We start from the raw sequence: 11,859 nt of genomic DNA, 5'->3' as shown, positions 1-11,859 counted from the left end.
GGGCCTTTTTTATGTTTTGTGTTTTTTCATACTCTGCACCAGCCCAAACTAACAGTCAACTAAGAGCAACTGTGTTTGCAGACATTGTTCAACAGCTTAACGGCAGTCTGTGAGCACGGCTCGCAGTGGAAGTCATTGTGTGTCGATTTGTCGGTCGACCTCGGCAACGTGCACAGGCGCATTAAAAAAAATAGCAGTAGAACCCTATTAGTTGTGTTGTGTTGTAATAATTGTAATTTTTGGTACTAGTGTACAATTGTGTGCTAGCCATGTGTCTATCTGTGTATGTGGGCGTCTGAGTATTTGTGACATGTGGACTTGGGAATGGATGCAGAACTGGCTTATATGATGGAATAGTGGGTGGGATCCTTCTTGGGATTCGTTGGTCACTTTTTACTGATGTTCAATTCGTGCATTCGATTCGATTCATTCGGATTGGATAAATGAAGGTACGATTGATTTACCGACGCACGTCAATCATCCATTCCCGTCCAGCATAGCATGAGAAACTTTTTTTTTTTTATCCCTTTATGGGCAGCTAGGGCCGAGGGTGGTGGCTAGCGGGTTTCATACATCCTTGACCTGACGGACAAAGCTATGGTGCCTTGAACACAGGCAACGCAGATCCAAGGCCATCATTGAAATGATAAGTTCTGCGTTTGAGATGTACTTCCCCCGGTTGCCAGACGAATACCTGTAATTATTACTTGTTGCTTTGTATGTATGAATCTAATGTTCAGTCCTGAGTGGTGTATGCGTGGAAGATGTGGTTTTGGCGTTCGAGTCCAGGAGTGCATATCTGTCTGGGTTAGCGTGGGCGTTTACTAATTGTGTAATAGTGTGATCGCTAAAGGCTCGAGCATTTGAATGCTAGCGTGTCTCTAACTTTGCGTGCATAAATTCGATATTAGATTCGTGTGGCCATTTGCATATTCACGTGTATTTTTGAACTATCGCGCGCGGACCCTGAATATGATAATTAATTTTTAGTGTATGGTAGAGGAACGTGTTGTCTAGTGAATATGAGCATCATTCTTGATTGGTCCAACTGAAGGCATGAGTCTAGGCTGATCGAGAGTAGAGAATTCCGAATGTAGCCGGTCTATGATCGCGCGAGTGATGGGTTAATGCTTGAGACCGCGATTATAAAGTTATAGGTGCTGAAAAGTTCACTTAAGTAAGGGGGTGTTTTAATGTTGGCGAAATTGCGAGCGTAGGTGTGTGTGGATGATTGAAATTGTAATGTAAGTTCGCGTTTTTGACCAGGTTTGTGTTATCGCGAAAGTTAGGGGCGTTTGCACGTTTTGGATGTGAATGTATATGGGAGAATATGCTATTGACTGTGCTAGTGAATATCAGTATGAACCCAACTCAAGGTACAGTAATAAAAGGAAAAATAACATGCCGAATGTTTCTTTTTTTAGGTCAATAACCGTGCATTGAACAATGCTCAAAAACTCTGAACTAGGCCCCGTTGAGTCCAGTCTGTCCGTCTCGTCCTGTCGTGTCTGGGGTTTCCAGGTTACATGCATTCACCAGATGAGACTAGCTTATGTCAGCTTACTTGTGCACTGGTTTCGCAGAATCGAGGCGATCATCGAAATGATAGATCCTACGAGTGAATGCACTTGGCCCAGTCACCTGTCAAGCATTTGTGTATTTGTGTGTGTTGAGATATGTGTGGAGCCTGTAAATAATATTTTAATACGGATAATATTTTATACGTCAAAACAAGAAATATGCAATATACTACTTACAGTTTGTTGATCGTTCCTACTTATCTGATTCCATCGAGTATGAGAATACATCTCCATTGTTCTAAAACTTGGCGACGTCTGATGGCAGAGAAGAATCATTGTTGGCAGCAATGTTGCTCTTCTTGGATTATGAGCTCGAAAAGGTCATCACAAGAATATAACGCATGAGACCGAAAATAAATAAAAATAATAGGTATCAAGAGAAGAGTTAGTATTTTTATTGAGTATTACTAATATGCCGATTTTTTTCGATAGTTGTCCTACTGTAGCTGTAGAGCTAATTGATTCAATTAAGGCATGGACCTAGACTTCTAGAATCGAGGATAGAGACTCCCGGACGTGTACGATTCATGAATGCGCGAGTGCGGGGGACTGTAGGTTCACGCTTGAGACCGCGCCCGAGTGATTACAAGTGCTAAGACGTTCATACTATTACCGGGATGTTATAATGCCTGGAAGAGCGCGAGTATAGATTGCGTGGATGGCCGCGAAGGGCTCCACCATTTTTATATTTGTCTGTCGTATGTATGTGACTTTGTGTGTATACATTCGATTTTTATGTAGTTTAGTGGATATGAGCACTATATCTTCGATTGATCCACCTGAAGGCATTGGACCTATGCCGCTAGGGGCGAGAATAGGGGATTCCGGTCGAAACCGATTCATGATCGCGCAAACGCGGGCATTTGGAGGTTCTCTCTCTCGAGACTGGGATTGTTAATTTATAAGTGCCAAACCATTCACTCAGTCACCGGGGTGTTATACTTTTTACGAGATTGTGGGTGTGGTCGTGCGTGGATGATCGCGAAGGACTCGAGCGTTTGTATGTGGACGTTTTTGTCGCGTGTGCCAGTATGTATGCAACTTCGCGTGGACACATTATTTTTATAAGCGTGTGACCATTCGCATGTTCGCGTATTCTTCAATGATCGCGCGTGGACGTCTTGTCTAGTTTCTACCTCTATTGGTCCAACTAAAGACATGAATTTGGGCTACTAGGATCAAGGGCGGAGACCTAAGACGTGACCGATTTATGATTGCGCGAGCTTAGGTTCTTAGGTTCCAACGTTCACCTAATCAATCGGGGAGTTTGAATATTGGCGAGATCGCGGGCGTTCGCACTTGTGAACAGGTTTGTGTTATCGCGTAGGCCACGTTTGCACGTTTGGAATGAGAGACTGTTAGTGTACATGAGCGAATAAGCAATTTGTGTTAGTTAATGTTAGCATGAATCTAATTGAAAATACAGCAACAAAAGAAGAGCGCCTGCAGAGAGAATTGGGCCCAAAACCCACATTGTATATTATTTGACCATGGCAGTGGATAATAAAGGTCGCCAAGTTAAGTACTAAAATTGATCACAATGTAGCTTAACTAAAAAGAAAATAATCGTATCCCAAGTTTCTGTGATATAATCACTGTAATACTGCTTTGGTGGAAAAGCCCCCGGACCGCATCAAGGTACAGTATCATGCCGAGGGGTCCAGCATAGCATGAGAAACTTCTAACGGAATTAATTGTCGTTAATGGTAAATATATATCATTTTCTGGCATTGGGACGATTCCAAGTAGTTTTATTGCATGGCACATGTGTTGTTCAATTAATATTCAATAACAGTACTAACTCTACTCTCTATTTTATTTTATTTATTTTCGGTCTCATGCGTCATATTCCTCTGATGACTTCTCCGAGATAATTTAACATAAAAGGGCAACATTGCTGTCAACAATGAGTATTCGCTGCCACGTCTGGATTTTAGACCTGGCGACGTCTGGGTTTTAGAAAAATTGAGATGTACTTTCATACTCAATTGAATCAGATAAGTAGGAACGAACAACAAACAGTAAGTAGCATATTACACATGTCTTATTTTAACATCATGCATATTTGTATTAACATATTATTTACAGGTAACACACATATCTCAACATGCAACACTTCCCATACACACGTAAACATTCACACACGCAAATATACAAATGCTCGACAGGTGACTGGGCCAAGTGCATTCACTCGTAGGATCTATCATTTCGATGATCGCCTCGATTCTACGAAACCAGTGCACAATTAAGCTGACATAAGTTAGTCTCGTCTGGTGAATGCATGTAACCTGGAAGCCCCAGACACGACAGGACGAGACGGACAGATGACAGACTGGACTCGACGGGGCCTAGTTCAGAGTTTTAGGCATTCTTCAATGCACGGCTAGCGGGTGTCACGGGTATTGTCACGTATATGTTTTCCGCCATAGTAGACATGGCCTGCCGTTGACTTTCGCCGTCACATTGGCCGGCGAGCTCCTCGATTTGATGTTTGTTGCTCTTCTTCACGATTTCGGTCACTGAAAGGTCTCCGGATTTGAGCACTTCTCTTCTCATCTGATGATCGTTAATGCCAGCGATTATCCTATCCTTCAATAGTTCCTCTGACACAATGTTTAGACGAGGTGTGTCTTTATTGTCTGTTTCTGTTCAACTGGCTTGCCCTGCCAATGCAAGGTTGTTTTATGTAAGGTATGCCTAAATACAACACTTTCAATCATCGAGTTTGTCGTTAGCTGATGCATAAGAGTTGTTCGGTGGTTACCGGCCTCCATCTGATGATCCATCGCTATTGGTTACCAAGCACTTCGAAACTCACTACATGCTTCGCCTTAAACACGATTGCATTACTCAATCAACATTCAGTACTCGGAAAGAAAGAAATGAACCCACGTTTATATTTGCATTATGGGATGGAAATCTCTAGACACAATAGATTAAAAATTGTGCGTTTTTTTGTTTGTTAGGGGCTTTAACCAGATGGTTATTCGCCCAAAATTGTGCGTTCTGGGGTTCATCTTATTATTTGTCTTATTCTAACGGCTACTTTATTGTTAACAAAATGGTTACAGAAATGAAGAAAACTAGGGTTTGCACGTTTTCGCTTTTTTATTAGTGAAAAAATCTAACAATTATTTCCTTGCCTTACTCAACTTTGATTTTGCGCGTGTCAATATTACACTGAACCATTTGGAATTTGCTGTCTTATACTTCTCTTTCGGCGACACGGAAAAATATATATAAATTGTGTATGATTTTTTGTTCCTTTTTTGTTTAGTAACGCAAGAAACAATAGTTATAGCAAATGCAAACTTGCTTGACGTTCGAAAGTTGCTTCCTAAATTTGTTAACCCCGTCCTATTTGCGTAGTGTCATTGCAATTCTATTCTTCATTCGTCTGCTACAGAGATTGGAGCGTTATAAAAACTGTCTCACATAATCTTATTTACTTGCATCTTCTATTACATAGGTCCCAATCATATGGGGCAGCGTGTTTTTGTGTGTTGCGCGATTGTTGTTATCCTATATAATTTATAGCAATTTTTGCATTCTTCGTAAACAGTAATAGCACAGATAGAGTCCTATGTCTTAAAGAGAAGTAGGAGTAGTGATAATAGTCATAAGTATAATAATCATCTTCTCTTCCATAATTGTATGTTACCGTTGTAAAGAGAAGAAAAGTCTAGTCGGAAAAATTTGAAGGATAACAGAAAGTAACAAAAAGACTACATCCGACGATAATCGTTGCACTTTTTAATAATTCTTCTCTGTTGTTCGTGGAGAAATGAAGCGAAATATATTAATACCGTAGTAAAGCCTTCTTTTTTCCTATGAGAGTACATACTGTCCCAGCTCAATGTAAAATATAAAAACCGAATTCGCGCGTGTACCACTTTTTCTTGCTGTTCTAATAATTGTTTTTTATTTTACCTATAATAATAATCTTTTCTTTTACTTTGCATCATATTTCAAGTGTTAAAAACATTTATATGCTTCGCTTTTCTTTTTGTATACGGACTTTTCCACTCGCTCATATGTTTAAAAAAGGTACTTGCTAGAAAAACAGAAAAATAAAGAGACGTATCAAAAAAACGGATTAATACGAGTCCAAATTATGTTTTAGGCTGAGCCACCGGTGCTCTGCTGTAAGATCGCACTATGACCGAGTCCTTGTCCGTACTGTTCCCGGCGGCAACCGCAGCAGATCCTGCAGCAGCGAGAGCCAGCTCGCCGGCGGTCGTTCCGTCAGCGTCGATTGTTGCAAACTTGTCATAGGTCGGATGCTGCCGGGCCAGGCTTTCCACCTGTTGCCAAAGTTCCTCCCGTCGGTTCAACTTTTCCTGCTCGTTCTCCTGTTCAGCCATATACTTACGGTGGCATTCATCAAACAATTTCTGGTTCATTTCCATGAACAACTTGATAGCGTTGTAAATCAGCCCGTGGATGGTTTTGTTCCAGTGCGTTTTTGAATTGCTGTTCAAAGCCGGGAACATGATCGGTAGTATGACTTTCGAGTTCTCCGATATTAATGACATGATGTATTCATTATTCCAGTAGTATAAGGCCCTTTCTGCCACTTGAAAATGTGGACTTGATACGCACTTGGCTATCTGACGAAACAACGGCTCCATGACTTTCTGGAACTCGGCTGGCTCAATAACGTCTAATATCTCTTCTAGTTCATTCAAAAACATCACCTCCTTGGGACTATGCGTTTTGGGCCAAAATTTAAGCAAACATTTGATAACAGGCTGAGTTAAACTTGGATCTTTTTCCAGAAACTGAACCACACAATAAGCTAGCTGAGGGTGGTACACTGATAGGCTTTTGACCTTGTGCAGTGGAAGTAATACCTTAAGCAGAAACTGTTTGTGCTCCTCCTTGAGAGGCAGAGCGAAACCATTGATAATACTGCCCAAAATCTCCAACAGTTCGGCGATTCCGTTGTGATGCTCAGTTTCATAAATAAATTTATAGAAAATATTGTTGATTTGTTTCCGAATAAATGCGCGGAGGCCGAGAAACTTTCCATAGACTCGATGTAGCACGGTTTTCAAAAAATCGCGCTCCCGAGGATCTTCCGAGTCAAACAACTCCAACAAATTTAGAATGAAACCGTGATCGATGTACCGTTTTGCGACACCTGGTTGAAAGTCTGGCGATTCCAGAAACCTAGAAAAAATACATTTCATTCATCGCGACGCTTCCACAACTGCTAGTCTGTACTCACCTTAGGAAAAGTTCATACACGAACTGCAGATGTGGCCAGCTGGCTTCCAGTGTCGGTTCATCTTCTTCCGGATCAAACTCGGCACCGTTGGGATTGGACGACGGTGGCAGTGTGCGAAAAAGGTTCACCGCAAACATCTGTACCGCTTCCGGGTAGATCGGTTCCGTAATAATCTGCTGCTGGCTGCTCAGGTACTCAACCATTTCCTGCAAAGCACAGCGCTTGATTTCCTTGTACTTCAAATCGTTCAATGGTTCCGTAAAGTCGAACAGAACGCAGCACTGACGGAGCTTCTGTATAAACAGTTCTTCCCTGTCGCTCTGTTGAGTATCCTTCAGCTGAGGCAAAGTTTCAATTTCATTCGACTTCGGAATGATGAACCGCGAGTTGGAACTGCTATTGCTACTAATGCTTGTTGGTCGTTTGTCAAGATTATTTTGCTTGCTTCCATTGTTATTACTACCAGCAATCCCTGCAGCTCCTCCTCCAGCACCTCCGTTGGTTCCATTTGTCGCAGCCGTTATGGTTGTGTTCGTCGACAGCGAATTATTATTGGCCGTCGTAGTGGAATTGCTATTCACTATCGTCCCGTTGCCGTCGTCGTTCATTGTCATTTTGTTGTTACCTTCGCTATCCCGGTCCGGCTGTGGCATTCGTCGTCTTTGATGTATATTTCGCGGCGATGGCCAAGCTTTCCAATACGGATTCTTTTGCGAATTTTAGTAGGTGTTTCACTCTCTCCTACCCTCTTCCCTTGCTTTAAGAAATGCACCGAAAAAGGCTAGAGCTCGCACGCCAAAATATACATCCGAAAGAACTTGTCGTACTTCGTCACGTAGCGCACAACATAGAAGACATCCAAATGGACAAAACTAAACAGGAACTGAAAATGTGACCGCTTTTCCTCCGAGAAAAAATCGACTTCTTTGCGAACGCAAGTAAAAACACTCCCAAATTTGACAGATGTGGACTCGATTTTCACTCTTTTTCGATCGCGTTGCGATTTTTCCACGGCTCATCATCAATTTGTTTACATGTGTTAGTGGAAAGTTGTGAACGCACTCCGCAACTAACGGATCTTTGTTGGCAGCCCAGTGGATGTAGTTCCCAGAGAATGAACATTGAACATTATTCCACAAACTTGCAAAAAATTTCAGTTAACTGGAGGACAATTTTTGGAAGATGGAAAATAATTATATTAAATAACAGGTTTCATAAATCGATCGAATTGAAAATGTAACATGTAGTCGGAGTAGTCAAATTTCCTAAAAACTATATCTAAATTATATTCTATGTCATTGTTTCTACCCTAAGGGCAGCCCGAATAGAAATGTATGACGGAATTACGGTGATTTTCATTGTTACATCACAAGGAAAAACGATGTAAAAGAATCAAATGTGTTGGAAAATGTACAATGAAAATATAATCATATTGGTTGTTTCTACATTCAAATTCATTGTAAACCCGATTTTTACATCGAAAAAAGGGGGTCGTTAAACGATGTAACAATGAAAAAATCGATACATTCTGAAACCAATTACAACGATTCATGACTAGATTTATGATGTTATTCTCCTGTAGATTTTGGAAGCCTAAAAGTTGTTTTACATTATTTTTACAATTTTTCTTGTTTTGCCGTGTTTTTCTCAGAATGATTATGGTTTAAGAATAATGTTTTTATTTATTTTTATTGCAGCCTTTAGATGTTACTGTATGCTAACATATCCTTTTAGAGTATCGCATGTTTCTATATTATCTCTTATTTTATCTACTTATACTAGTTTTTCTCAACATTTGCATCGATTTGGGAACTCGCAGCCTTTCAACACGATAAGTGACCAATTCTCCAGAGACAGCGCAAACTTGAATCGTACTTCTACGCACTTGATACAGCTTGTCATGTTCCGCGGGACATTCTCCAGTATGGCTAAGAGCAGTTTTGTATCCATTTTGACATGACATGAACATTAAAGGAACTCTGGGTATTTGTTGGGAGGTCACCAATCATCCCACTTGGTTTTGCTCTGCACACGTTACCTGTCATAGCTGTCAATTGGGTCATTAAATGAGAGAAAAAAATCTTTTTGTATTACATACATCGATAAAGCTGATTGCAACAATGTTTTTTTCCAACTCAGGAAACGTGAAAATATTATTAAAATTTAAAATAAAGAAATATGTTGACAGTCTGGATTTGACACTATCAGAAGCATTTGACATATCGAATTTCACGACAAATGATGCCCTGTCAGAAAAAATTAATGCATGTTTTCTAGGTTTTCCCGCAGGGTTATTTTTATTTGACATAAACACCATACAATGCATATAGTTTTTTTCACTTTGGATGTTGTCTTGATAGGCCAGATGTAAACAACCGCAGTTTTCCTATGTATGGCTGCCAAGTTTACATAAGATTTATTTTAAAAAACAAAAAAAAATCGTTTTTATGTACTACAACGAATTTTTTTTGAAATAATGTTGTATTATATATATTGGACCTAAAATTTATCGAATGGTACGGAAAACTATATATAGCTTAATGACTCAATTATTTCGGATCGTGATTTATTGTCGCGCTTATAATAAAATCTCACATTGCGGGCGTCTGAAAGGCGCATCAAATATAGCCGCAGTTGCTCCGCAAGCAGATTTCAGTGGAGCTTTATTTTTCTGCCAGCTGTGTGCTTTTCGAAAGCTTCAAGGAAAAAGCTGCCTATACATTTATATAGGCGGCTGTCACGCGCCTATCTCAATTGAGCTTTCATATAATCGCATATCGAGCGATTATCCTGCAAGGCACAATAATAGTCCATTAGAGTAATGTTTCTGGATATGTCCAATAGACCGATGTTAAAGTAAGCAGCGTGTCTGAGAAATAATCGTTACACCAGTTGCCTTCTAGCTACTCTATGTGGTTGACAACACTGATCGGGATCTGTTCATGGCATTCCAGCCTGTATATAGAAAATGTTAAACTAGCTTACTTATATTTATTATCTATATTATCTGCTTACCAAAGTTGTAAAAACCGAAAACAATCAACGAAGCAGACGAACGGAGCGCCATGGTGAAAAAACTGCTACTTAAAACTGCGAGCTGTTAAAACACATGTATTTCAAGTGATAGAGATGGAACTCGGATAGACAGGCCAGTCGAACTAACCAGTCTATGAGAAGAATTTATTAGAAGAATGTTAAGTGCGCAGTACCGTTCGAATCCAGTTTTCAGTAGCACAAGCAATACTGAAAACAAAAACGCTTCAAGCATCTTTAAAGCATGTAAGCTTTACAAGTGCATTTAGTGCTATTATAGAGCAAATAAAAAGCCGATATAATGCTATTGTAATGCTGTGGGTTTATTTGTTATGCAACTTTTCTTGAAGATTATATTCAGCATATTTCATTTCAATCGAACATGTGCAATGTAGTCTAGGGAGCAAACGCAGCGCACTTACCAAGGCAAGGTACCTCAGTTCGAGACTGACTAAAGGTAATTTTCGTAAAACATTCATATTATGTGAGAACGAAAACCCATTAAGGATACTCATTACAATGCATTAGAAGAGAGACAATTACGGTTTTAAACAGAACATCTTATTTTAAAATTATTCCTTTTTGCTCATCATACCGAAAGGAGAGAAAAGAAATGGTTTCAAAACCATGGCGGACAATGATAGCCAACTAAAACTTTAATAGCATTAGTATTGCCAATATAAGGCTTTCAAAATTGACATTTGTGCGCTGGTGCTATATAATGCTTCGCCCACTTTAACGGTTATTTTAAATATATTTGCAGTTGGAACTGTGACCGCTTTTGAAATTATGGCGCCACTGACATATGAACAAGTATATCGGGGTTAGACTATAGCAGATCACTCTAGGAATGTATAACAAATTTGCATCAACTTAGAAAAAATGCATTTAATTTCGATTTTTGCATTTACTTTGCACTCCCTCGCAGAAAAGATTACTTAACCCTTAAATGCGCAATGTTGTTTTAAAACAACATCCTGAAAATCGTCTAAAAATTATTGTATTAACGTGATATAGCTGTTAGACGATTTTCACAAAATTCTAAAAAAATTGATTTGCGCCTTTAAGGGTTAACAATCGTCCTACGCTGATCCACTTTGTTCGATGTTTTGTTGAATGTAGGGCTGTTTTTGCAGGGTTTGACGTCTTACACGCAACACAAAATACATTGCACGCAACGCAAAATGCATTACGAATTTCTATTTTGATGGAAAGAAATGCATTTAATTTCGCTGATTTTAAAAAATGCATCAGAAGTGATCTGCCCCTAGGGGTTAGACCACTAGTGAAAAATTGTTCCCAAGCCTGAGGGGTAACCCACCAGCAAATAAGTGTTTGGGACTGTGAATAAAGGGTGGAGCTAGTGTTCTGGGAAAATTGCCGGATCGATATTTTTTAAAGGAATTCCCTCATAGTGTTATGTCTGTTAGGCTGTGATAATAGCATTAGTACTGCAGAAACGAGCTGTCAATCTCTGCACAGTAATAGCACTATATTTCGCCTTTTCTGGCATAATATCAGCATTATATCAGTACTTAGGGCTTAACGGCTCTTTAAGACAGCTTTATATGTGGATCTAAAGCAGATATTAAGCTACGTTATAATGCTTATTGGTTGCTTGCGTAAATGCAGTTTTTCATCAAAATCGAAATTCATAATGTATTTTGCGTTGCGTGTAGGACGTCAAAACCCTACAAAAAACTCCCAGTTAAACTCATTCCGGAACCGGTTAGGATTTTCAATTTGATAATCTATCTACACACAGAAAAAAATGTTGGTAACAATAAGAGTTTTTCACTCTTAGCAAAAAACAACCAACGCATACTCTTAGTTTAAAAATAAAACTTTTGTTTTGAGTACTATTCTTCATTTGATTAAAACTTTTACTTTGATTATTATTCTTGATTAATTTAAAAGTTTTACTTTCAACCTAATAGTTGGCGTTGGTTGTTTTTTGCTAAGAGCGGAATACGCTTACTTTTACCAATATTTTCAGTGTGTATTATATTATATTAT

General features: G+C 39.4%; 1 protein-coding gene across 1 annotated transcript; it reads right to left on the bottom strand.

Moving 5' to 3' along the window:
* Nucleotides 1–4,669: 4,669 nt before the first annotated feature.
* LOC131682464 (serine/threonine-protein phosphatase 2A 56 kDa regulatory subunit gamma isoform) lies at nucleotides 4,670–7,815 on the bottom strand. Its single transcript, XM_058963943.1, has 2 exons — nucleotides 6,811–7,815; nucleotides 4,670–6,752 (listed from the first exon to the last, which is right to left on the bottom strand). Exons 1-2 carry the CDS (start codon nucleotides 7,461–7,463, stop codon nucleotides 5,693–5,695), a joined length of 1,713 nt encoding a protein of 570 aa, XP_058819926.1. The 5' UTR covers nucleotides 7,464–7,815; the 3' UTR covers nucleotides 4,670–5,692.
* Between the last annotated feature and the right edge of the window lie 4,044 nt (nucleotides 7,816–11,859).

Source organism: Topomyia yanbarensis, chromosome 2 (genome assembly GCF_030247195.1).
Source record: "Topomyia yanbarensis strain Yona2022 chromosome 2, ASM3024719v1, whole genome shotgun sequence".
NCBI lineage: Eukaryota > Metazoa > Arthropoda > Insecta > Diptera > Culicidae > Topomyia > Topomyia yanbarensis.
Note: the sequence above shows the minus strand (reverse complement) of the source record. Positions and strands in the feature narration are given on the sequence as shown.

What these genes read in the sequence shown, in the direction of transcription:
- LOC131682464 (XM_058963943.1), bottom strand. Translation starts at nt 7,463, where the DNA reads ATGCCACAGCCGGACCGGGATAGCGAAGGTAACAACAAAATGACAATG. An exon ending in GTGTATGAACTTTTCCTAAG is followed by an intron (nt 6,753 to 6,810) that starts GTGAGTACAGAC and finishes TATTTTTTCTAG; the next exon opens with GTTTCTGGAATCGCCAGACT.